This window comes from Choloepus didactylus, chromosome 2, assembly GCF_015220235.1.
Source record: "Choloepus didactylus isolate mChoDid1 chromosome 2, mChoDid1.pri, whole genome shotgun sequence".
Taxonomy (NCBI): Eukaryota; Metazoa; Chordata; class Mammalia; order Pilosa; family Megalonychidae; genus Choloepus; species Choloepus didactylus.
In genome coordinates this window covers 246,698,728-246,723,519 of record NC_051308.1, presented here as the reverse complement: position 1 = coordinate 246,723,519, position 24,792 = coordinate 246,698,728, and the positions used below count along the sequence as shown (strand labels likewise).

The window sequence follows — 24,792 nt, the reverse complement described above, 5'->3', positions numbered from 1 at the left end:
TGTGTGTTCTGGTGGGACAGGGCGGCCCCCGTGGCTGCTGAGCTGGCAGTGCCGTGGGCTCAGGACCACCCACCGGACGCTGATCGTGCTGCTGAAAGCTCGAGCTGTTGGCCGCGTGGAGAGGGCCCGGCCCGAGGAAAAGGCCGCCCTGGCCGAGAGCCCCCTCCCCAACTGCCCCGGCCCAGCTCCCTGCCCAGGGCATGGGCACCCTGGGGTCCTGCCTGGGGGAGGGCTTGTGGGCGCCGACTCAGTGTCTGATGAAACAAAAATAGTTGGGGAGCAGGTGCACAGAGCCGTGGGGGTCCAGCTGCTTCTCGCAGACGTCGCGATGCTCCCTGCCGTGTGCGTGACGCCCCTCCGTTCCCCACCCCGACCCTCCCAGCAGCCGGGCCCGGGGGGCGCAGTGAACCCCAATCCCCGGCTGGCGGCAGGGGCAGGGCCGCTCCCTCTGTCTCCCCCACCCCTCCGGGGGCTGAGCACCCGCTGCCTGCTGAGCTGGGCCCCGTGGGGGGCACGTCCCGGGGGCAGGAGCCGGCTGATGGCGCCCTGGGGGAGCGCCCCGGGGGCTGGGCCGGAGACCCCCTGCGGCCGTGAGCGGGAGGCGAGAAGGGCCCTTGCGGGGAAGAACTGGGACAGGGAAGAAGCTGCTGGGGTCGAGCCCCGTGTGCCCCCCGGGTCCTGTCCCCCCCGGTTGCTGAAGGAGGGCACCCCGTGTGTGTCTGCGTGTGCCGGGGAGCCCGGGCGTGTAGCTGTGGGTTTGGATGGAGGATGAAACTGATTTTCCAGCCTTCCCGGGCAGCTCTCGCTGATGGCGGTGAGCGCCCCGTTGCCGGCGGTGTTAGGACAAGATCCGTCTCCGGCATAAAAACAAAATCAAGCCCACACTGCGGCGGCTTCCGACGGTGCCCGTCCTCCCGAGCAGCCCTGCCTCCGACGGTGGAGCCGAGGACGCTCCCAGGACACTGTGGTGGGCTCAGGGACCTGCCCGTCCCTCTGTCCGTCTGTGCGGGAGCCGGGGCACGTCCCTCCCTCTCGGACCCCCCGCCCCCTGCGGGGCCAGCCTCTCAGGTGCAGCTGCTCCTTCCCACCTGAGTGTCGTGGGCCTCAGGTGTGTCGGCTCCGGACGGGTCTTTGTGGAAGGAGCCGGACGGGCCATGGCGGGGGCCCGGGGTGAGCGGGGTGAGGGCTCGGCCGGTGGGCAGGGTGGGCACACCCGGGGCGGGCAGGGAGGCCCGTGGAGGGTGGGGCTGGGGGCTGGGGGGCTTCTCCACCTGGGTGCCGCCTGGGGCCAGGCCCTGCCTCGTCTGGGCCTGGGTGGGAGCCGCCTGGGCACCTCCGCCATGAAGCCGTTCACGGCTGGGGTTTGGCTTCGCCCTGACATGGGGTCCAGCGGGGGTGGGCTCTCGGTTCTCTGAGGTCAGCCCACCGTGCCCGTCGTGCTCACTTCCCCCCACCTCCGGCTCCCCCCTCCCCGGCGACCTTGGACCCCGTGGTGGTGCCAGAGCGATGGCCGGGCCTGGGAGCAGCTCAGGGTGGTGGAGGTCACTGCTGGGATACTCTCACCGGGAACGAGGCTGGGGACACACGGGGCACTCGCTCTGGGCTCAGCTGGTAAGCGGGTGCCAATGTCCACACCAAGGTCTGCCCAATCCAGGGCCCACTGCCCACCGCCTGCAGCCCACCACCCACTGCCCTCAGGCTGCCCTGGGGCCCCTGCCTGGCTCCCAGGAGAAGTCGGCCAGCTGCTGCCCAGTGGGGTGGGACCGTGGGGGTCCTTGGGGCCCGGACCGAGTCCTCTATGCTGCGGCTGCCATGACTGTGTGGGTGGGATGCCCGCAGGGGGCTCCGCGCTGCCCGCTGGCTCTCCCTGTCCCGCCCTCCCTGAGGCCCAGGTGGCCCCCGGAGGGCCCAGGAGCCGACACGCTCGGGGCCACAGTCCAGCCCGGCCCTCTGTGGGGAGAGGCTGGCACTGGGAGGTCACCTTGGGGGCAGCAGACACCCAGCCCAGGACTCATGGGGGTGAGGGGACCAGAGTGTGTCCCCAGGCCCTGGGGTCCCTGTCCCTGGGCCGTGCTGGGAGTCAGCTGACAGCAAGGCCTGAGCCCCCTCCCCAGCTTGGTCACTCTCCCCCAGAGGGCTGGGGACCCACGCCCTGCATCTGTCCCCTTGTCGGACTCTGGGGATGCCCCCCACCCCCCCGCTGGTTCCTGTAGGTGAGGGGGAAGGGAGGGAGCAGGGGCGCCTCATCTGGGCTCTGGTTGGAGGGGGCGGGTTCCCGCCTCCCAGGGGATCGACAATGGACTTGTGGATGGGGTCCATGGGGCCGCCCCACCCCAGACCGGGGCTTAACCATCATGGCTGCACTGGGGGGACGGGGCAGCAACCCTAGGGGTCCATCTTCCCGCTTGGCATTGTCCACTGGGTCATGGCAGGGGCCAAGCACGGCCCTGGGACCGGGGCCTCCTGACAGCGTGGCCGCCTCCCGTCCCCTCCCGGGTCCCCGGCTGGAGTCCCCTCGGCCTAAATCCTCTGAGCAGCTGGGCCGGCTCCAGCTCGGATTAGTGCCGAGGCCGTGCGGCCCCCTCCCCCACGGGCCTCGCAGGGACGTTGCCCCTTCCGGACGCTGCAGGGGGCCAGGACGGGAGAGCGGGAGGAGGAGGAGGGGAGAAGAGGCCGGGCAGGACCCCATGCCCACCCCGCTGACCCGTCGAGGACCAGTGGGGAGGGGTCCGGCATGGCTGTGTCTGGCGGCTGGGCAGAGGGCACGGTGGTCTGCCTGGCGGAGGCACTGCTCCGGGTCGGCGGGAGCGTGGCCCTGTGTCCACGGTGGCAGCTCGGCTGGCTGGGTAAGAAGGGGGCAGGCCTGCGGGGTGGGGACATGGCACCTGCTGCCAGCTGCCCGCTGCTCCGCGAGGGTGGGGGCCTGGGGCTCCCACCCCATCCTGTGCAGAGTGGCCCCTCATGGCTGTGACACTGCGATGGGGAGGAGACCCTCGGAGGGGGGTGCGGCCCCCACGCCTGCCCTCTGGGACTCCGCTCCGGCTCCCGCCTCACCCACCGCCCACAGCCTTACCTGTGTCCTCCCCCCCGGTGTCCCCTGAAGGGCCCCAGGTCCCTGCGGCACCCCCTGCCCCCCATGGTCCCCCCCCTTCAAGTCAGATATTGTCACCTTCACTGACCTACCCTTGGCAGTGCTCACCCGGGGTCACCCACCGCGTGGCCTTCGCAGGGTGTGGCGCTCTGGGCCTTCAGCAGACAGGACCTTCCGTGTACTGGGCTCCCAGTGAGCAGGCCGGGGGCAAAGTCTGTCCCTGGGCGGGGGGCCTGTGTCCCTGGGATGGGACCTGTCTGACCCTGGCCTGGACTGCCCGAGCCTGCAGCCTCCCTGGCCGTGGGAGGAGGGAGCGGCAGTGGGCCTGGGGGAGGGGTGGTCCCGGAGCCCCCGGGTCGGGTCCCTGTGCTGGCCGTGGCTCTCAGACACCCCTCTGCGTCCTCCCTGCTGGGGTCCTGGGGAGGAACGTGGGAGCCACCTGCCCTTGTGTGTCGGGCGGGGGTGGCTTTCTGAAGATGCCTCCGAGCAGGGGCAGAAGGCCCAGAGGGCTGGCACGGTGGGGGCGCCCGAGAGACCCCGCCGGCCGCCCCTCCCTGACCCCGCCGTGCGTCATGGCCACCTGCTGTGCACACTTGGCTGCTTGCTCAGGCCGAGCCACGGCCCCTCGCAGCTGGGGCAGGGGCAGGGGCACTGAGGGCTGGTCCGGGAGCAGGCGAAGGGTGGGATGGCAGGGCTGGGGCGGGCAGGGTCCTCTCTGAGACCCGCCAGGCCCTCAGTCCCAGGGTCACCAGGGGAGGTGGGCTCGGGCCCAGCCGGGCAGACTTTCTGGGTGTCTCGGGGGTGCCTGACTGTGGGGCAGGGCCCCCAGGTTGAACGTGTGACCCAGGCACATCCCGGGCCGGCTCCTTGGGGGCGACCAGCAGCCCTGGGGCTCTGGCCTCGGCCCCCTGGGTTGGGCGGGCGGATGGGGGGGATGTGGGGGGCGGGCAGCCTCTGCACCCTGCCCTGCACCCAGGACCTGCTGGCCTCTCACCCAGAGTGCGGGCAGGGGGGGTAGGGGGTGCAGGCTGCAGTGTGGCGGCATTGCCACAGCACTCACCATGCGCTCTGTCTGTCTGTCTGTCCGCGTGTCCAGTGGAGCGGTGCATGGCCGCCATGCAGGCCGGGACGCAGCTGCTGAAGCTCCGCGGCTCGTCCAAGGGGCTGCCCCGCTTCTACCTCCTGGACGAGCACCGCTCCTGCATCCGCTGGCGGCCGTCCCGCAAGAGCGAGCGGGCCAAGAGTGAGCGGGGCCCGGGGAGCTGGGGGCCTGGGGAGGACCCCCGTCCTGTGCAGCTGCTGGACTGCCAAGCAGCCAAGGGACAGAGGGGCCAGCCCCCTGGCTTCCTCTGGGGGGCTTGGGGCGGAAACAGGCTCCTGGGCCTTGGCAGTGATCTCTGGACCTCAGGGCTGCCCGCTGGCATCAGGCCAGTCATCTGGGCCTCGGGGAGACGGAGCAGCCCCCATGCCCAGCCCCGGGCAGAGTGCGGGGAGGGGGGTCCACAGCTGGGGACACCGAGGGCAGGACTCTGGTGCCATGTGGGCCCGGAGTGCGGGTCAGCACCCTGAATGGGGACGTGGAGGCTGGGGGCACCCACAGTGAGGAGGTGGAAGCCGATTTATGCAGGCACAGAAGGTGTGGGGTCAGGGTTGTGGTTCCAGGGGTCAGGAAGAGCTCCCACGAGTCCTTGTGGGCCAGGAGAGACTTTCCAGAACCTTCTCTGGCACTGCCAACCAGGGTGGGACCCAGGTGTCCCCAGGACAGGGCCTCGGCCAGCCGTTGCCAAGGGTTCTGCCACCACCGCCATGGGGCCCCGGGAGAGAGTGTCGGGGAGCTGTGGAGGGCACCCTGTGTGGGGGACAGCAGGGAGGAGCCGGGGTCCCTTGGCTCTGTGCCAAGGCCGGCCCTGGGGCTGGGGTCCCGTGGGAACATGGCAGAGGCAGAGCTGACGTCCCCAGGGCGCGCCGGGCCACACGATGACAGCGAAACTTCAAGTCGTGCTGAGGCCGTGCGGAATACGGCGAGGGCAGGAGAGGGGTGGCTGGGGGGTCAGGGGGGCTTCTGGGGAAGGGGCAGGAGAGTGGGGGCCTGGAGGCTGGGACTCGGGGGACACGAGGGGAAACAGGGCTGTTCCAGCCCCCTGCTCCCCCCCACCTCCACCCCAGGGTGGTGAGGCGGCTGCAGGCCCCCCAGGCCCTGTATATGGGGAGCAGAGTCGGGGCTTGGAGCTCACCTCCCTAGTCCGGGGGTCCATAGGCCCCTCCCTGCCTGATGCACCAAGCAGGGGGGCTGGAGCGGGCAGACTGGGCCCTGTGTCGTGGGGGGCTGAGGTCAGGAGGCTGCGGTGGCGCTGGGAGCAGAGGGGGCCCCTCGCTGCTCGGATGGGGAAACGCCCCGTGGTCCCCGGGAGGCAGGGCAGGGTGGGGACCAGCCCCTCGTCCGGTGCTCATCTGTGGTGCCCGGGGTGGGGCCCGAGGGTGCCGGGCATTGGGGGGCAGAGGGCCTGGGGGCGCCTGGGGCTGGGCACGCCTGTGACCCCGTGCCCTGCCCCCAGTCTCCATCGACTCCATCCAGGAGGTGAGCGAGGGGCGGCAGTCGGGGGTCTTCCAGCGTTACCCCGACAGCGCCTTCGACCCCAACTGCTGCTTCAGCATCTACCACGGTGCCCACCGCGAGTCTCTGGACCTGGTGGCGGCCAGCGGCGAGGAGGCGCGCACCTGGGTCACCGGCCTGCGCTTTCTCCTGGCGGGCATCAGCGACGAGGACAGCCTCGCCCGCCGCCAGCGCACCCGCGACCAATATCCTTAGGGGCCGGGGGGCCGACCCGGCGTCCCCTCCGCCGTGCGGCCGGGCTGGGGGTCCCGGGCCTCGCGGGGGTGGGGGGCTGGGGTCCCACGCCCTCCTGCCCGTCCCCGCGGCCGGCACGGCTGGCCCCGCGTTGGCCCTAACTCGGCCCCAAAGTGGCTGAAGCAGACGTTCGACGAGGCCGACAAGAACGGGGACGGCAGCCTGAGCCTCGGCGAGGTCCTGCAGCTGCTGCACAAGCTCAACGTGAACCTGCCGCGGCAGAGGGTGAAGCAGATGTTCAAGGTGCGGCGGCCGCAGCCCCCAGCCCCAAGGCACTGCCCCCTCCCCGGCCGGCCCGGCTGCCCTTGCCAGCCCGTCAGGAGGTGCCCGGTGCCGGGTCAGGGAGCGCAGCTGCCCCTTTCCTGGCCCCCCACAGCCCCAATGGGGTCCCAGGGCCCCCCATGCGCCCGCCGGCCCCCCGCCGCCTCCCCCAGCCCCGCGGCTCCCCGGCCTCCCTGGTGCTGAGTTTTGGAAACGCAGCCTTCGGCCTAGCTGCGGCCTTCATTGCCTGTGATTAGTTTCTCTCTTTCCTGCTGGGTGGGGACATCGGCAGGTTTGGGGTGGGGTGGGGAGTGCGGGGATGGGCTGAGGGTGCCAGCCCGGCCCTCAGGCCTTGCTGTCCTGGGGCAGCCTGGTAAGAGGGCTCTGCAAGCTTGACAGCAGGCCCGGGCACCCCACTCCCCCAAACTCGCAGCCCAGTGGCGTCCCCAGGGGCAGCCGGGTGGCTCGCTGGACAGAGAGGACGGTTAGGCTTGGCAGCAGTGAGCGTGTGGGGGTCTGCGTGTGAGCGAAGAGGGGCGAGCAGGGTGGCTCCCCCACAGCCCCAGTGGGGTGAAGCCTGCCTGGGCAGGGGGCCCTGGCCGACAGGTCCCGTCTGCAAACCGCCCACTGGTGCCTCGGCTCACTAAGGGGGGATCTCGGGACACTGCATCCTGCCCGGACTCCGGGGCCACTCAGGGCCACAGGCCCTTCCACGAGGGTGAGGCCGGGCCAGGCACCCAGCCCCGGGCTGGCAGGAGAGAAGAGCCGCTCACTGGGTCGGCTGTGAGTGTGTGGAGGGTGCAGGCTCTGGGCCTCGCCTGGAGATCCCCACAGACTGGGAGCCCTGGAGCACCCATGCCCCTCTTGCTCCTTTTTATGGGCACTGGGCCCCCATAGCCTCCTCCGGGCTGTGAGGAGTGGGTGGCCCAGGAGACATCTGCTGGGGACCCTCTAACCAGCCCCAGGCAGTGGGGGCTGTGGGGAGACCCTGCCCTGCAGCCAGAGGTCAGGGCTTAGGCTTTGGGGCTGGCTCTGCAGAGGGGAGGGGGTTTTGTGGCCCTGGGGCCCCGGACCCCAGACCTGAGCAGCCACCACCCTTGGAGGACAGGCCAGCTGGTGACGGCCCCAGGGCCCCTGGTGCTCTGCACCCTGCTTCCTCCGGCCCCTGCTGCCCCCTGTGTGGTCCCCGGCTCGGGCCCCTTCCCTCGGGCAGGCCATCACCTCAGGGAGGCTCGCCGAGGGGGATCTCGGGACGCCGCACCCTGACTGGGGACCTGGGGGTTTTCTCCACGAGCTTCGGCCCTGGGGGAGCCCATAAAAGCTCCTGGGGTGTTTTGTGAGCTCCTCTACCTGCACCAGGAGGGCAGCAGCTGAGAACTGGGCCCTGAGCTCCTCTGCCGTGAGCCCAGCTCCAGTTAGGGTGCAGCGGCACGGGGCCGGGGGGTGGGGGTGCCCGGCGAGGGTGACCGGACTGGCTTTGGTGGCAGCTGACCATGGGAGGCAGGCGGAGGGGAGGGTGGGTCAGAGTGTGTTTTAAGGGGTCTCTCAGCGGCTTCTTGGTGGGAATAGTAGGGGGGCCAGTGAGGAGTGGTGGGAGCGGCGAGGGGCGGTGGGTTGGCGCTTTGGGGTTGGCCGAGGACAGGCCTGCGGACCCCCGGGGACGTGGAGGGGAACTGGAGGCCTGGTTGCAGGAAGCCGACACAGATGACCGCCAGGGGACGCTGGGCTTCGACGAGTTCTGCGCCTTCTACAAGATGATGTCCACGCGCCGGGACCTGTACCTGCTCCTGCTGACCTACGGCCACCACAAGGACCACCTGGACGCGGCCAACCTGCAGCACTTCCTGGAGGTGGAGCAGAAGGTGGGGGGAGATCGCACCTCGGGACCCCCACCTCTGAGCCCTGGGCCTCAGGGCCCTTTCGCGGTGTGGCTGCGAGCCGTGGCCTGGCCCTCGAGGCCCCCAAATCTGCCTCCACTGACCGCACAAGTGCAGTTCACTTCTTGAGTTATTCCGGAACGTTCAAGGGTGCAGCCGCCAGCGGCTCAGCCCAGTGGCCGGGAAGGTGGGTGCTTCTCCCCTGAGGCCTTGGAAGCAGCGGCCGTCCTGCCCACGGACACCCCGAACCTCCAGGGGGGCCCGGCCGGCCGTGAGGTCAAACATCTCATGGGGATAGGGTTCCGTGGTGCAGACTTTGAGAACAGCCCCTTAAACACCCTCCGTTCTAGCTTGTGGGGCTGGCTTGCTCTCCTGCCCCCCGAGCTTGGGGCCCCCTGTCCCCAATCCACCCTGCAAGTGCTCTGGTGCCCGCCCGCCTCTGGGCCAGACTCGGGGAGCCCTGGCCATCCCTCGAGGCCTGTCCACCCTGCAGGCTGCCCCAGGGCCTCGTGGTCCTGCCTGCTCGGTGAGCTGGACGTGGGAACAAGCAGCCTCCGCTGGAAGCCCGTGGCGGGGGGGGTAGGGGGGTGGGCAGGCGAGGGTCCCTCCCAAGGCAGGAGGCAGTGGCACGGGGAGGGGTCAGGGGAGCTGCTGAGGCTAGCCCAGAGCAGCAATGGGCTAGGCTGGGCCCATGCCCCTGCTCTGGCCCAGATGACGGGTGTGACGCTCGAGAGCTGCCGGGACATCATCGAGCAGTTTGAGCCTTGCCCAGAAAACAGGAGCAGGGGGGTGCTGGGCATCGACGGTGAGTTGAGTGCCACCCTCCTGGCTGTCCCGGAGGCTGGTGGTGGGGGGAGCTGAACCGTGGGGGTGGCCCCAGCAGGGCTGAGCCCCCCGCCTGCCCCATGCGACCCCCAGGCTTCACCAACTACACACGGAGCCCGGCGGGCGACATCTTCAACCCCGAGCACCGCCGCGTGCACCAGGACATGACGCGCCCGCTAAGCCACTATTTCGAAGCCTCTTCCCACAACACCTACCTCGTGGGCGACCAGCTCATGTCCCAGTCCCGGGTGGACATGTACGCCCGGGTGCTGCAGGCCGGCTGCCGCTGCGTGGAGGGTGAGCCGGGTCGGACGGGGGCCTCTTCTCGCGGCATCGCGGGGCCGAGAACGCTGGTGGCCGCGCTGACCGTAGCCGTCTGCCCACAGTGGACTGCTGGGACGGGCCTGACGGGGAGCCTATTGTGCACCACGGCTACACCCTGACCTCCAAGATCCTCTTCAAAGACGTCATCGAAACCATCAACAAATATGCCTTCATCAAGAACGAGTGAGGGGCTGTGGGGGCAGCTGGGCGGGGGGCTTGAGGCTCCGGCTCTTCCTGCCCCTCCCCCATGTCCTTTCTGGGTGAGGGGCCAGTTTCAGGGGCCTCGTGGAGGGTGGACGCCCAGCGCTGAGGGCATGACCGGCCGAGGCCCCGTGGGGCAGGTGGGTGGGCATGCGGCCCCCTCCCCGCACGCACCGGGCATCCGGCGTCCTCCACAGCTGCGGCGACTCCGGCTCTAATTGTCCCCGAGGAGCTGCTCTGTCCAGACTCAATCTGCTGCCTGTCACTCGGCTGTGACCACGGGCACCGCGGAAGAGAATCCAATTCAGTTTCTGCCACCAGGGCCGCCTCCCCGCGCTGGGGGTGGCCGTCAGCTCTGGGCCCAGCAAGGCTCCCAGCAGGAGCGGGCCGAACACAGGGCAGGAAGGGGAGACGACAGATCAGGAAATGGGAATAGCGGGGTCCCGGCAGGATACGCCGGCCCCCACCCCGTGTCGGGCTGTCAGGAGGTGGGGGAAGCGTCCCTGCGCCGGGGCCGGGACACGCGGGCGCCTGTGGCTGCCGGGGACCCAGGAGCCAAGGTCTCCATGTCCACCACCGCGTCCCCCCTGGGGTGGGCTCCGTGTCTTGCCCTGGGCCCTGCTTGACCACCCCGCAGCCCGGCCCTGGCCCACCTCTAGGCCTCGCCAGGTCACCTCCATCTGGGCCACCCACATCCTCGAAAAGAATCACACTTGCCTTCTGGGAAAAACCCGAGTAAACTGTGCATGTGCTTTCCAAACAAAACAAACGCCTGGAGAGTTTGTGATGGAAAATCCCACGCTCCACTCCCCATTCTGTGCCTGCAGGTGACAGCCACTTCCCGCCAGACGGTGTGTGCCAGGCTGTGTCCCCTTCTCTGTAGGGCAGCTGTGGGGGCCCAGGGCCGTGCGAAGGAGCGTGTGCCCCACATCTAGGTCAAAAGGGGGACCTCTCTCCTGTGGTGCCTCGGCTTGGGCCAGTGTTGGGGTCCATGACTTGCTCAGTGTGCCCTCCTGTTTTCGAGTTCCTCATCGCCTTCCTTTTCTACCTATTGGGGAGACACACAGCCTCGTTACCCGTCCCCACATCGTCCTCCCAGCTCCTCTCTGGCCACTCAGGCATCTGGAAGGACGCTGGAGCCCCCCCCGAGTGGCCGGCCCCCCGTCTTCACAGGGCTCCTGGTGACGACCCCCCTTGCTCACCAGTGCCAGTGCCCTGGGCTCACCCGGCACCTCCCTCGGCCACAGGTACCCGGTGATCCTGTCCCTCGAGAACCACTGCAGCGTCGTCCAGCAGAAGAAGATGGCTCAGTACCTGACCAACATCCTCGGGGACAAACTGGACCTGTCATCGGTCAGCAGCGAGGACTCCAGCCTGCTGCCCTCCCCGCAGGCGCTCGCGGGCAAGATCCTGGTGAAGGTGAGACCCCGGCCCCAGGGCCAGCGCCAGCCGGGCTCTGGACTGTTCCGGGCAGGCCCTGCCTCAGTCTCCCCATGGGTAATGTGGGCCCCCCACGTGCACCTCTCCTGCAGGGCAAGAAGCTCCCGGCCACCATCAGCGAGGACGCTGAGGAGGGCGAGGTCTCTGACGAGGACAGTGCCGACGAGATCGACGAGGACTGCAAGTTCCTCAATGGGGAGGTGAGTGGGGTCTGGGGGTGCCCTGGGGGTGGGGGCACTGCTCGCAGCCCCCAGGAGGAACCTCGTGTCCTTGCTGCCAGCAGAAGTTGGGAAGGGGGTGGCCGGGAGGGCAGGACATTGGGGGGCCTGAGGCTGCTTTCCAACCGCCCGGCGACCGGCACTTGCTCGTCCTGGGGTCTCCACACACTTGGTGGGCGTCCGATTCATGGCGGCAGGCCGACCCCCAGACGCCGTCCACTCCGCGCCCGGAGCCCCACCTTCCTGGCTTCTCACCCAGAGCCCCCTGCCTTCCTGGGCTCTCAACCAGAGCCCCCCCATCTTCCCGGGCTCTCACCCTGGGCCCCCCACCTTCCCGGGCTCTCTGGCCAAACCCAGATCAACCCAGGGGAGGCGGTGGCCTTGCCCGGTCACCCTGTGCCCAGTGCCGGCCCCACTTCAAAGGGGCAGCCCCGGAGCCCACCATGATGGGGGGAAGGTGCCGGAACAGCCCTCCCTGCCCTGCCTGGTCCTGGGGGGCCCCCGTGGGGCAGGCCCTCGCCTCTCCCCGGGGGCGGCTCGTGTGGCCGTCCCTGTCCCCTGGGGCCGGTGGAGGCCGAGCGCCCATAATTAGCATCTTCCTCCTCCGGACTCGCCTCTGAGCTGCTGCCGCCGCAGAGGCAGCGAGAGTTTGTCTCTCCCGCGGGGCCCTCGGGCCGGGCTGCCTGATTGTTTCGGAGAGCCCCGCGGCGGCAGGAGCCTCCCGGTTTTGGGGGCCGCTGCGCCCGCCTCCGTGTGGCCCGGGGCGATGGTAAAACCCGCTCTGATGTCCCCCCGCGTCCACTCCCGGCCCCGGGGACACAGATGCCCGAGGCCCGGGCCTGCCGGCGTGGACAGGGCTGCGTCTGTCTGTCCGCTGGCGCCTGTGGTTCCCGAGCTGCCGAGCGGCTCCGGTGCTGCCCCGAGACCCGGGGCCACTGCCTGCACGTCCCGGTGTCGTGTGCCTTCCCCCAGCCCCGGGGTGGGCAGCGGGGGTCTGAGGACGGGTGGCACGACGCGGGGATGCGCGGGAGGGACTGAGCGCCGGGGCCATGGCTGCTGCTGGCCGGATGCCCGTCTCCTCCTGCAGGCCCCCGGCGACCGGAAGCGCGTGGAAAACATCGCCAAGAGGAAGCTGGACTCGCTCATCAGGGAAGCCAAGATCCGGGACTGCGAAGACCCCAGTGGTTTCGCCGTCTCCACGCTGCCCCCACCTGGCAGGCACAGGGCGGAGGGCAAGGAGGTGAGGCTCTGCCACCTGCCAGCGTCCTCCCTCAGGTACAGCCTGGGGGCCGGGGCCAGGCGCCCAGAGTGTGTAGCCTGGGCCTCCGTGTGCACACACACAACCTGTGCACACACCCGTATACACACCTGCACACATGCCTGTACACATACACCTGCTCACACCCACCTGTGTGACCAAATCTGCATGCATACACCTGTACACACACACCTGTATACACACACAAACTTGCACGCACACTGACACACACTAACGTGTATAAACACACTTGCACATACCTACACACAAACCTGTACCCACACACCTGCACATACATACCTGTACACACACATCTGTATAAACACACACAAAATTTGCACACATGTACACATTTGCACGCCCACAAACGTGCACATGTACACACTCACCTGCATACACACACATCCACATGCATAGCTGCAGACACAACTGCAAATGTGCACAGCTGCACACCTGCACACTCATGCACCTGCATACCTGTGCACCTCCCACACCTGTACACACTCATTTTACCTGTCCATGTGTGTACCTACCCACACACGCAGCTGCGTGCTTGCACCCTTGCACTCGTGCCCGCCTGTGAACATGCACAGGTGCACACACTTGCACCACTGCCCAAGGTCTGAGGGCCCCGCTGATGCCTTTCTCCCGGAGCTTGGTATCGGCTGTTTTGATTTTTCTTCTTGGTGAAGGGTTGGCTGCATCACGCTGCCACCAAGCAAACCGGCCTGGGTGCAGGATCCACTCAGGGGGCTACTGTTGTGTCCGTCTGGCATTCTGGCTCGGATCAGACCACCACAGTGTATCCCCGTCAGCTCCCCGAGACCACCTCCTCCCCCTGTCTGCGGCCCAGAGAGGGCGGGCGCCCCCGGGTGATGGTGGGAGTGACAGGCTGGGGGCCGGCAGCCTGTCCCGTGAACGGCCCAGCAGTGGCTGGGGGAAGATGGGGTGACTGGCCCCATGGGGCAGCTCAGGCCCCTTCCTCCGGGGCCACCTGGGGAGCGGAGGTCTCGGCTCTGACCAGGGTGTCCTGAGCTGCCAGGCTGGGAGCTGCCACCCCCCTGCAGCCCTGCCACATGTGGACAGGGGTCACTCCATCTGCCACCACCTCTGCCCCATGAGGGAGATTGTGCACACAGTGGGTGCACCAGGCTGGGGTCCTCGTGGCTGAAGGGTCGGGCCTCCCTAGAGGGGCTCCCCGCCACCCCCTGAGCTCCCGGGGAAGGTGGGCAGGACCCCCTCCCTTGGCCTCCTGTCGGGACCAGTATTTTTAGACACGGTTGTGTTTGCTTCTGCCCACGCAGAGGGGCTGCGGACGGGCTGGTGCCATGGGCATGGGAAGGGACGGTGCGTGCAGGTGGCCCCGGGCGGCCCTGGGCTGGTGGCGCCCCGTGTTTAGTCCTGAGGCTCCCGGCTGAGAACAGCACAGCACCTGTGCGGCAAGCACACCTGCGCCGGGATAGGCAGGTGCCGCCCAGAAAGTTGCACCAAGGGGGCAGCAAGGGGGGTGCCCAGAAGTGGGGTGCAGCCTGCCCCAAGGGGACGCGTGTCTCAGGGGTTTTTGCATGACAGGGGATGAGGCTGCTGGGGCCTGTGATCAGGGAGGGCTTCCTGGAGGAGGGGATGGGGCTCAGGCTGAGCTGTGAAGGGGGAGGAGGGGGTGCCCCCAGACTAGCAGGGTTGGGGTGAAGGCACAGCCTGGGGGTGAGCAGGGCCAAGTCCAGGGTGACGGGGAGAGGGTCTCACGGGGTGTGGAGCTCCGAGTGGGGGTCTAGGCAGAGAGGGGTGTCCGTGCAGCCCCCACATGGGCTCCTGCCTTTCTGCCCCCTCGGGGTAAGCCCTGCTCTCTCTGAACATGGACTTTGGGGGGTGAGGCCTGCGGTCCTGTGGGAGCGTGAGAGGCTCGGGGTGCAGCAGGAGGGGAGGGGGGCCCTCTGCCGGGGACCCTGGGCCACAGTGGGCAGCGGCTTCCTGGGGGGCTGGGCCAGCAAGGGGCCCCGCCATGGCCCGATCAACAGGCGCCCGTGGGCCCTGTGTGCCTGCTGCCCTCGGGGTGATGTTTGAAGGCCCCGGGGTGTGTCAGGAGCCCCTGAGAAGCTGAGGGCCACACGGGGGCTGCTGTGGCTGGAGCTGGAGAGACAGACAGACGTCCAAGAATGCGGGGTGGGGCTCGCAGCCTGGGCGCCCCGAGAGGGCGAGGCTGTGCCTGGGGTGTTGGGCAGCTGGAGCGGCCGGTGGGGGAGCAGGCAGGACGCCATCGCACCCCAGGGGCAGCTGTGAAGGAGCTGGCCGGGCCCCTCCACCTGACGGGCCGCGTTGGAGCGGAGCCAGAGGCCGCGACATGCTCCGTTTTCAGATGAGTCGGGTGCGTGTGGCCGGGAGGCGCAGGGCGCAGACGCCTGTTTGGGGGAAGGCAGCTCAAGCACGTGGGTTGTGTGTCCGAGGCCCACAGGGGCTCTCTGAGGTTGCTCGGGGGCCTGACTTGGGGGGTCCACCCTGCAGGCAGACCCCTGGGCCAACTGCCCTCTTCCCCCAAGCTGGTGGCCGTGGCACCCCCGGCTCTGTGCCCCCAGGGGCAGTTGGAACCCCACGTGAGGAGCCCTTGCTCACCACCTGGATGGGGGACACCAGCTGCTGGGGCCCAAGAAGGGCACAGACCACCTGCGGTGCAGGGGGAGGCAAGGCCAGGGACACCCCAGCTGGGCGTGGTGGGGAGCAAGGCTCTTCTTGCCCTGATCTTCGACCTCTCACCCCAGCACACCCTGGGGAAGCTGCTGGGGTGTGGGCAGTGAGAGCCGCTCCCCAGGGGCCTGGGACCCAAGACTGAGGCCAGTGGTCAGGACTGGGGAGGCCACAGAGGAGCCCAGGATGCAGGGAGGACGCTGGCCTTGGGGGTGTGGGGTGCAAGTGGGGTCCTCTCCTCCTCCCCCATGCCTCCTCCCCCCTCCCTCACGGGCACAGGCAGTCCCGCCTTTTCCAGGAAGGCCGCCTGGGTTTCCCCGCCCGGCTCTGGGCTGGGTTCACAGCCCGGTTGTCTCCTCTCTCCTCTGGGGCCAGAGCACCGCTGAGGGGGACACCGACTCCGGGGAGGACACCGGGGCCAGCCGCCGGGACGGCCGGCTCCTCGGGAGCAGCTTCTCCAAACGCAAGGTCAGGCGCCTGCCCTGCGCACCCCGTCCGGCCCCCAGGGCCCCTGCTGCACCCAGCCCAGCTCCCAGCAGCCCCTTCAAGTGCCCCCGGCTTCAGGGAGCGAGCTGCAGCCGGGGGAGAGGGGCCTGGGGGCTGCACAGACCCCCTTCCTGCGCCCTTCTGCCCTCCCCACAGCCACGGGCTCCTCTTGCCTCCTGCACAGAAAAAAGGTGGCAAGTTAAAGAAGGCGGCCAGCGTGGAGGAGGGGGCCGAGGACCCAGGCCCCCAAGGAGGCCCGAGCCGAGGGTCAGTGCCCGGGGCGGGAGGGCCACGTCCGGGGAGCTGTGCCCCGAGTGCAGGGCTGGGGGGATATGTGCAGCCGTGCCCTGGGCCCCTCAATCCTGACCCTCTGAGCAGCGGAGGCAGGGTGAGGGGCCACGGGGTTGGGGGGGGCAGTCGGAGCCAAAGGGGGTCCCTGGGGAAGCCCCAGGGCTGGGGGACTCTCGGGTTGTAGGGGAGGGTGGGGCCTGCATCACTTCACCCCGGCCCTCCACACTGCTGTGTCCCTGCTGACCGTGCCCCTCCGCAGGGCCCCCCAGCCTCCTCCAGAGGGCCGCGTCCGCCCGGCCTTAAACGGCCCCCAGGCAAGCCGGGTCCTCCCTCCCAGGCCAGCCCAGCTCAGGCGGCTTTCAGACCCGGCCTCTAACTGCTACCTGTTTCCTCCACCTCCTCCCGTGTACCCCACCTCTTCCTGTGCCCCCCTCCTCCTGTGCCCACACCTCCACCTGTGTGGCTGGGTGGCATCTCACACCTGCAGGCCCAGCATTGAGCTCCAGGTCTCCCCACCCCAGACCTGGGCCCCCTTGTCCCTTTTCCCCATCCCTCCCGTTTGCCTGTCCTCCCCTGGCCCCTTGTCCACCCCCCCCGCAGCTCCCCCCCGCCCCCGCCCCAATCTTAGAGTGTCCCGGAACCCACCATGCTGGGCAGATGAACTGTTGTCGGGTGAATTAACGCACCTGCTGGCTCCAGCCCTGGGCTCTGAGTGGGGAGGGTGCTGACCTGGGGCTCCTCACCCCCCGCCCCCATTGCAGGGGGACGCGCCAGAAAAAGACCATGAAGCTGTCTCGGGCCCTCTCGGACCTGGTGAAGTACACCAAGTCGGTGGGCACCCATGACGTGGAGGCTGAGGGTGAGCAAGGACGGGCTGGGGAAGTGGGGCAGGCACGGGGTCTGGGGGGGGCCGGCGGGGGCCGGGGCCATGGGGCAGGTGCAGGGGCTGGCAGCAGACCCCTGCCCGCCTCTGAGGCCCACCTGGCCCGCGCAGCGGCCACCAGCTGGCAGGTGTCGTCCTTCAGCGAGACGCGGGCCCAGCAGATCCTGCAGCAGAAGGCGGCCCGGTACCTGCGCTTCAACCAGCGCCAGCTGTCCCGCATCTACCCCTCCTCCTACCGCGTCGACTCCAGCAACTACAACCCGCAGCCCTTCTGGAACGCCGGCTGCCAGATGGGTGGGTGCCAGGGAGGGGGCCAGTGCCCGGCACGCGGAGGCCCCCATGCCGTGGGGAGGGGGCCGGGCCGGGCCAGGCTGCAGGGTCCCCGGCACCTGGGAGGTGGCCCCGGGGTCCCGGGCGGGCAGGGGCCGGCGGAGGGACTTGCTGACCACGGCCGGGCCCCTCCTGCCCCCCAGTCGCCCTGAACTACCAGTCGGAGGGGCGGGTGCTGCAGCTGAACCGCGCCAAGTTCAGCACCAACGGCAACTGCGGCTACGTGCTCAAGCCCCCGTGCTTGTGCCAGGGTGAGGCTGCAAGGGGGGCTGGGGAGCCCCTGCCCTGCCCCGGGCCCCCAGCAGGGGCTCACGGGACCGGTGCCAGCAGGAGGGGTCTCAGGCTGCGTGCAGGTCGCCGGTAGGAGGGGTGGGGTGGGGGACCCCATGCCACAGGGTGGCCTTGAAGGCCAAAGATTCCCAGTCAGCACGTGGGCTCAGCAGCCTGCCCACAGCCACCCCCCCACCCTGACCCCTGACCCCTGACCTGGACTCCCCATTGGTAAACGGGAGGAGGTGGCTGTAGTCAGCCAGGTGCCCACATGGGGCTCAGGTGGAGCCTGGTGCAGGCCGTGCCATGCTCGGCCCCATATACGGACGCTGCCCACCCCAGGCATCTTCAACCCCAACTCCGAGGACCCCCTGCCCGGGCAGCTCAAGAAGCAGCTGGTGATCCGCATCATCAGTGGCCAGCAGCTCCCCAAGCCGCGGGACTCGGTGCTGGGGGACCGGGGTGAGGTAGGAGGGCGGCCCTGGGGTGGCCGGGCTGAGCGGGGGCCCCGCAGCCGGGGAGGGGGCCGGGTCCTGCCTGGCCCCCGCCAGCCACCTGTGCTGCCCTCGTCCCCAGATCATCGACCCCTTCGTGGAGGTGGAGGTCATCGGGCTCCCCGTGGACTGCAACAGGGAGCAGACCCGGGTGGTGGACGACAACGGTGAGGGCGGGCGGGGGGCGGCCCTGGGCCCCCAGCTGCCTGCACCTTGCGGGTCCCACACGGCTCCCCGGGGGTGGGGAAGGGGGCCAGGCCCCTCCGCGTGCCCGGCTCCTCCGTCTGCTGATGGTGGCCCCGGGGGGGTGACGCCGTCTCCCTGGGCCCCCAGGGTTCAACCCCATGTGGGAGGAGACCCTGGTGTTCGTCGTGCACATGCCCGAGATGGCGCTGGTCCGCTTCCTGGTGTGGGACCACGACCCCATCGGGCGGGACTTCATCGGCCAGAGGACGCTGGCCTTCAGCAGCCTGATGCCAGGTGGGCAGCGGGGGTGGGTGTTGCTGCCACCCGCAAGTCCTTTGCCTGCTGTGGGCCGGGCTTCCAGGGGTCTGAGGGGGTTGGAGGAGGCGCAGCTGAGGCCACGGGCACCTTGCGGACCCGGGGAGGGCGGCTCAGGCGAGGACCCTAGCCAGGAGAGGCCCTGGCAGACTTCCCGGGGGTGGTGGAGGGGGTGGCCCCGGGCCGGGCTCGCAGGTTGTCTTTGGCGGGAGGCAGGTGAGGGTGGGGGGCAGGTGGGGCCCAGCGACCGCCGGCGACCCCCGGCTGTTGCAGGCTACCGGCACGTGTACCTGGAGGGCATGGAGGAGGCCTCCATCTTCGTCCACGTGGCTGTCAGTGATGTCAGTGGTAAGGTGAGTGCCACCTGCGGGACCACATATGGCCGTGGCCCGGGCCCCAGCCATGCCCCAGTGCCACCGCGGGGCGGGGAGGCCTGGTGGTCCCCTCCCTGGGCCTCTGGACGTGGGGTGGGGGTTGCAATCCGCACCTGCCCGCCTGATCTCTGACTCAGGGACAGCTGTGGGCCTGAGGTGCCCCCGCCCGTCCTCCCTGTGCTCTTGTGCCACCCTCCCACAGTGGCCCCCAGCCTGGGCCTTCCCAGCAGGAGACGCAGTGCCCTGGCGCTCCCCGGGCACCCAGCCCCCTCCCCACCCACCAGCTCCTCGGTGCTGCCTGGTCTGTGCCCCCCTCTGCAGGCGGCTTCCTGGGTGTCCCCTGGCCCCGGCCGGCCAGGCAGGGCAGGGCAGCCTCCCAGGGTGGGCGCCCGGGTCTGACTTTCCCAAACCGCAGGGCAGGCCCAGCCCCTCCCCCACCCCAGGCTGCTCCCCTGTGGGCCTGGCCCACCCTCGGGGGCTGACGGGTCCGGCGTACGGGCGAGTGTGGGACCCTCCTGTGTCTCCTGCTGCACGCCGTGGGGCCAGAGGTGCTGGTCGGACCCAGCTCTCCGTGTGTGTGCCACACGTGTGCCGTGCGTGTGCCATGTGTGTGCCATGTGTGCCGTGCGTGTGCCGTGCGTCCGCCTGCTCTGCCGTGTCGCCGTCTCACCTGCCTGCCTCTGTCTCTTTGGTCTTGCAGTGGTCTCTCTGCCCCAACTCCACCCCTAGAAGCACAGCCCTGTTAGCGCCCGCGCAGGTACCCGGGGGCGGCCCGCCCCCACCTGCATGCCGGACGGCCCCCCACTAGCATCCGTGCCTCCTGGTAGCATTTTGGAAACTGTCAGCTCACGTGACATGGCTGTTCCGGGGGTCCTGGGTTCCGCGGGGCCATCCGCCGCCAGAGCCGCATTTAGGAAGCAGATCCAGGACCCCAGCTGGGCCTGCCCCGCGCCCCCTCGTCCCGCCGCGCAGTCCCCTGGCTCTTCTGCCTTGCCCTGCGCCCTGGCCCCGCTCCTTTCTCTGTGAGCTCTCGAAACCCCCTCCCTCTCTGCACCTCCCCTCTGCGACCCCCGTGCTCCTCCCTCTCCCCTCCCCCTCTGCAGCCCCCCCCACGCCTCCTCTCCCCTTCCCCTCCCCCCCGTAACCCCCTCCTCCTGCCTCCTCCCCTCGCTTCCGACTGTCTGTGCCCCCACCATGCTCTCCTCCTTTTCCCTCTCTCCCTACTCTGTCCCCCAATTTTTGGTAGCCCCTCCCCCACCTCCTCTCCCCCCCCATTCCCCTTTCTGGTGCCCCCCTTGCCTCCCCTCCATCTCTGCCTCTGCCCCCACCTCCCCCATCTGCCGGGCATGTCCCGGGGACCAGGCACTCCGAGCCGAGTTCTGGATCTTCTTCTGAACGGCTTCCCAGCCCACTGACCAAATTGCACTGGATTTGGGATCTTGAATCAGGCAGCTGATTCAAGTGCGGTCACTTGAGCGCCTCTGCCGAGAAGCCACTGCCTGCCAGGGCCCAGGGCTGCTCCGTGCACGAGCACGGCCCGGCACGGGGGTGGGGGAGCGTTGGGGTCTCGGGCAGCTGGCTCTGGGAGTGCGGTGTGGCTCCTGGGCCTCTCCTTGCCCGCCCTGACCGGACCCCCGGTGGTGGAGGCCGACTTCCCGGGCCCTGCTGTCCAGGAAGGCCACTGTGGCCTGGCGTTGGCAGCTGGGGAGTGCAGACGCCTGAGTCCCCAGAGCCAGGACCGGCCTGAGGGGGTCTCTGCAGAGCCAGGCGAGGTGGCGAAAGGCTGCTAGGAATCCAGGAAGGCTTCCTGGAGGAGGCAGCCCCCCAGGGAGCAGGAGCTTCCCCAGGGGAAGGGGCACATGGGGGCAGGGGCGATGCCGGCCTGTGGGCACCCAGGCGGGAGCCATGGAGCCAGGTTGCGCCCACTGCCCCCGGGGTCAGCTGCCCAGTCGGGGCCTCCAAGGCAGGGCACATGGGCGGGTGCCAGTGTAGGTACGAGGGCTCGGCCTGGGAGAACCCTGGTCGGGCCCCACCGGCCCCGCAGCCCTGTGCCCGAGCCGCCAGCCCCTGCCTCGGCCAGGACGGGCAGCACTGGCGCCCTGTCCCGGGGCTGGCAGGTGCCGTAGGGCCGGCCGTGACCGTGCTCTCTCTTGCAGGCCAAGCAGGCCCTGGGCCTAAAAGGCCTGTTCCTCCGAGGCCCAAAGCCCGGCTCGCTGGACAGTCATGCTGCTGGGCGGCACCCGGGCCGGCCCTCCGTTAGCCAGCGGCTCCTGCGGCGCACGGCCAGCGCCCCCACCAAGACCCCGAAGCCCAGCTGCCCAGGCTTCCCCGAGCTGGCCGGCTCGCAGCACCTGGGCTCCCAGGGGGAGGCTGACGACGTGCAGGCCCCTGGCCCCGAGGCCCCACCCCAGGAGGGCCCCGGCGGCAGCAGCCCCCGAGGTAAGGCGCTGACCCCGGGCCCACCCCCACGGGCCCCTGAGGCCCCCGGGCCCGCTGGGGTGGCCGCCACGTGCATGAAGTGCGTGGTGGGCTCGTGCGCTGGTGCGGACCCCGAGGGCTTGCACATGGGGCGGCCACCCAGCCCCGGCCCGGCCATCAGCCAGCAGCCCCGGGCCCGGGAGCATGCACTGGGCACTCCCCACACCCCGGCGTCACCCGCGAGGAGCTCAGAGGCCACCCAGGGCTGCGGGGTGCAGCGGCAGCACCCGGGCGGTGGCTCCGGGTCATCCGGCTCCAGCAGCCCCGACAGCCCGGGAGGCCCCGAGGAGGCCCCCCGCCGGCCCCCGGGGGCCCTGCAGCGGGAGATGAACGCCTTGTTCGTTCAAAAGCTGGAGGAGATGAGGAGTAAATCCTCCGTGTTCTCCACGGGTAAGACCTGAGCGTCCGCCATGCCCGGCACCTCCAAGTGCCCCGTCCGCCTGGCATGGCCTGAGCTTGGCGCTGCCGCTTCCTGCCATGGACACCCGCCCCCATGTGCTGCACGTCTGTGTTGGAGTCTGCTCCACCGGCTGGCCCTGCCTGCCCCCGACAGCCCCCTGCCCCCGGCAGCCCTCCACCTGCCCCAGCCCCCCACCCCCAACTCCTCTGTCCCTGTCCCCTTTCCTGCTCCCAGCTCCCGTCGGTTCTCACCTGCCCCCGTCAGCTGCCAGCCCCTCATCAGAACCCCCCGTCAGCCTGCCCCCTGGGCCCCCAGCACCTCCATCAAACCCCCATCACCCCCTGGTGTCCTGCCCGCCCCCAGTCCCCCACCCAACCCCATCAGCTCCCAGACCTCCACCAGGCCCCCATCAGACCCCAGCCCCGTCAGCCCCCAGGCCGCTCTCTGCCCCCAGGGCCCCTGACCAACTGTGAGGGCCTGGGTCCTTCTGGAGGGTGGTTTGGGCTGAAGGATCAAAGCTCGAGGCGGCGGGGGATGCTCTGTAACACTGAAGGGCCTGGGAAGGGCAGCAGGTCCTGACTGCAGCCCCCGCTGCCCCCAGCCCTCGCCCCGGCGCCTGCAGCCCCAGGGTGGGCCCCGAGCTTGTTGCTCTCAGAGAAAGCAGTAGGGAGTGGAGCTCGGGCAGGGCTAGCGAAAAGTGTGGCCTCCTGCCACCAGCCGGCGTCCCACCCTCCTGGGGGCAGGGGCCGACGGGAAGCTCTTTCTCTGCTGCGCCCACACCTCCCTCCCTCGCCTGACCCGGCAGCTCCCCCTGCTCCCGACCCCCTTCCCAGCCCTGCAGGCAGCTTGCAGCCCCCTGGCTCCCCGGCCCCTGGGACCGTTGGTTCTCTGGCCACTGTCCCTCCTGGGGAGCCTGAGGTGGGGCAAGCCTCCTCAGTGCTCCAGGAGACACGAGGGTGCTCAGAGCCCCCAGCTGAAGTTGGGGCCCCCAAGTTTGCGATGTGCTGAGTGGAGACCCCAGAGGCTCCTTCTTGGGGCGCAGGTGTGCGTGCCGCAGTGGAAGCAGGCTCCGAGGGGTCCGTGGGCCGGAGCAGGTGAAGCTGAGCCTGTCCGTCCCTGCACCCCGCTCTCAGTCTGTCCGTCGGCCCGACCTCCGCCGGCCTATCCCTGTGCTCGCTGACCTTTTTCTCCTTTCTGTCCTGTGCACCCCACGCTGCCTCCAGAGTTAGGAACTGACAGCAGCCGAGTGCCAGGTAACAGGGCGGCCCGCCGTACCTTGTGCTTGTCCCCAGCCCCGGGGGACCCTGCCTGGCCTGCTAGCGAGACCCCACAGACCCTGCCCATGGCTGGGCAGTTCCAAGCACCGTCGCCGTCTGCTCCCCTAAAGCCAGCAGAGGGCAGGGTCTGGGGACAGGCAGCGGGGACCCGAGCGAGCCCATGTCGGGTGTGCCAAGGGGGGACCCCTCTGACACGTGCCCCCCTCTCCTGCCCAGACGCCCGTCCCTTCATGCAGAGGCCTGGTTCCTCCCTGTGTGGCCTGGAGACCATCGCCGAGGAGCCCGCTCCAGGGCCCCTGCCATCAGCCGTCCCCACCAGCCCTGGCCCAGGGGACCCCCAGCACTCGGCAGGACCCAGTGTCCACCTGGCGAGCCCCCCAGCGACCGCTCTGGGAGCCCCTGTGCCCTCCCCACACAGGACCTGTGGTCTGCAGGAGCTCAGGGCCACCCCCAACGGCCAGCAGCAGGCGTGTGGCAGTGGGGACCCTGGGTGTTTGTGTGAGGGGGCCACTGATAGCCAGACGGACGGCAGGGGCCCCCTGCCCCTGGTCGGAAGCATCAAGAGCGAGGGCCAGGTGCCCCCGGAGCCTCCGGCCGGGCCCTCCCCGACCCCCGCCGTGTACTCGGACGCCACAGGTGGCGACCGGCTCTGGCAGCGGCTTGAGCCAGGCAGTCACCGCGACAGCGTGTCCTCATCCTCCAGCATGTCCTCCAGCGACACCGTCATTGACCTCTCCCTGTCCAGCCTGGGCCTGGGCCGCAGCCACGAGAGCCTCCTGGGGACCCTGGCCGGCCGCCCGCCCCCACGGCCCCGCTCGGCTGCCCACCCGGCCCCGGCGGCCAGGAGCACGTCCAACCCCAACCTGCTGGCCGTGGGGCGGCGGCCCCTGGCGCCCGATGAACTGCGGCCCCGGCCCCTGCGGCCGCCCTGGGGCCGCCTCTCCCTGGTGGGCCTCCTGGACTGCCCCGCGGCCGCCAAGTCCAAAAGCCTGGGGACCTGACTGCCGACGACTTCGCCCCCCGCTTCGCGAGCAGGCCGCGCAGCCTCGGCCGCAGCCTGGGAGCCCCGGGGGGCCCGCGGTGGGACGCGCTGACGGGACAGCTGCGCTGGCTCCCGGGCTCCCAGCAGGCGGGCACAGCACATCGCCCACCAGCCTGGGCCCGGCCGGGGAGGCGGCGGCACCTGGCTTCCTGCGGCGCCCGTCCTCCCGCAGCCAGAGCCGCGTGCGCGGCATCGCCAGCCGTGCCCGTCAGGCCCAGGAACGGCAGCGGCGGGCGCCCCCCGAGGAGGAACGGGGCACCCCCAGGGGCCAGAGCAGAGACCCTCACGCCAGCGGCCCGGGACAGAGAGCCCACTCTGCTGGGGGCAGCTCGCTCCAGCCCTGCACGGTTGGGCCCCCACACCCCACTCCCTCCTGGGGAGATGAGGCCGACCCTGCTGGCCTGACTGGGGGCCCCCAACTCAGCCCTCAAGGCCAGCACCCCAACACGAGGTCTGAACTGCACTTTCAAATCACACAGAACGAGATGCTTACGTTTCGAAAGACAAAACTGACGGGATTAAAATTACACTGCAAGTCTTTTCCATTTCTTTCACCTGGGCCTTCAGCCCCGTGGCTGTGTGTAGGTGTTGTGTGCCCTGACCCGACCCCGTGTGTGTCCACGTCCTGGGGTGTTGCTGTGGTGTCCCTGCACCCCCAGCCCACCCAGCTGAGCAAAGCACCGTGTCCTCGGCACCAACAAACGCACCCCCCAGCATGGGTGTCACAGCCCTGCCCCCCACCCACCTTCCCTGGTCAGTCTACGCAAGGCACCAGGGCATGACCCCTGACCCGAGGGCTCAGCGGGGAGCCAGGCTGGGGGCAGCTGTGGGCCCCGGCCCTTGGAGCAACACAGAGGGAAGCAGCTGGAGCCAGGGTGGGGGGCCCCTGGCCGACCCCCATGGGCCTGACCTGCCCACCCGGGGGGGCCGGGGCACCGACT

The 24,792-nt window shown here is 69.8% G+C and overlaps 2 protein-coding genes across 4 annotated transcripts; one reads left to right on the top strand and one right to left on the bottom strand.

Moving 5' to 3' along the window:
* Positions 1-5,409, bottom strand: LOC119528083 (homeobox protein unc-4 homolog). 3 transcript variants are annotated; one of them, XM_037828742.1, is made up of 3 exons: positions 4,152-5,409; positions 3,214-3,507; positions 1-2,863 (listed from the first exon to the last, which is right to left on the bottom strand). In XM_037828742.1, exons 1-3 carry the CDS (start codon positions 4,152-4,154, stop codon positions 2,120-2,122), a joined length of 1,041 nt encoding a protein of 346 aa, XP_037684670.1. In that variant the 5' UTR covers positions 4,155-5,409; the 3' UTR covers positions 1-2,119. The 3 variants fall into 3 exon arrangements, 1 of the variants encoding a protein (XP_037684670.1); XR_005215552.1 differs by having other exon boundaries at positions 3,184-5,409; XR_005215553.1 differs by having other exon boundaries at positions 1-2,842; positions 3,184-5,409.
* LOC119528075 (1-phosphatidylinositol 4,5-bisphosphate phosphodiesterase eta-2-like) lies at positions 4,190-24,090 on the top strand. The gene is made up of 22 exons (XM_037828728.1): positions 4,190-4,334; positions 5,647-5,890; positions 6,053-6,182; positions 7,892-8,062; positions 8,789-8,882; positions 8,996-9,199; positions 9,289-9,409; positions 10,675-10,846; positions 10,960-11,067; positions 12,173-12,325; positions 15,401-15,493; positions 15,696-15,778; positions 16,564-16,661; positions 16,797-16,979; positions 17,159-17,266; positions 17,628-17,752; positions 17,862-17,946; positions 18,113-18,259; positions 18,554-18,633; positions 20,811-21,522; positions 22,756-22,785; positions 23,026-24,090. Exons 1-22 carry the CDS (start codon positions 4,199-4,201, stop codon positions 23,808-23,810), a joined length of 4,062 nt encoding a protein of 1,353 aa, XP_037684656.1. The 5' UTR covers positions 4,190-4,198; the 3' UTR covers positions 23,811-24,090.
* The last annotated feature ends 702 nt before the right edge of the window (positions 24,091-24,792 follow it).

Excerpts from the sequence above, each read along its gene's own strand:
- LOC119528083 (XM_037828742.1), bottom strand. Across the intron at positions 2,864-3,213 it reads CACCCTGCGAAGGCCACGCG|GCCTGCCCCCTTCTTACCCA; the intron begins GTGGGTGACCCC and ends CCCACCCCGCAG.
- LOC119528075 (XM_037828728.1), top strand. The coding sequence starts at position 4,199 with ATGGCCGCCATGCAGGCCGGGACGCAGCTGCTGAAGCTCCGCGGCTCG. Across the intron at positions 5,891-6,052 it reads CGCCAGCGCACCCGCGACCA|GTGGCTGAAGCAGACGTTCG; the intron begins ATATCCTTAGGG and ends CTCGGCCCCAAA. Across the intron at positions 18,260-18,553 it reads CTTCAGCAGCCTGATGCCAG|GCTACCGGCACGTGTACCTG; the intron begins GTGGGCAGCGGG and ends CGGCTGTTGCAG.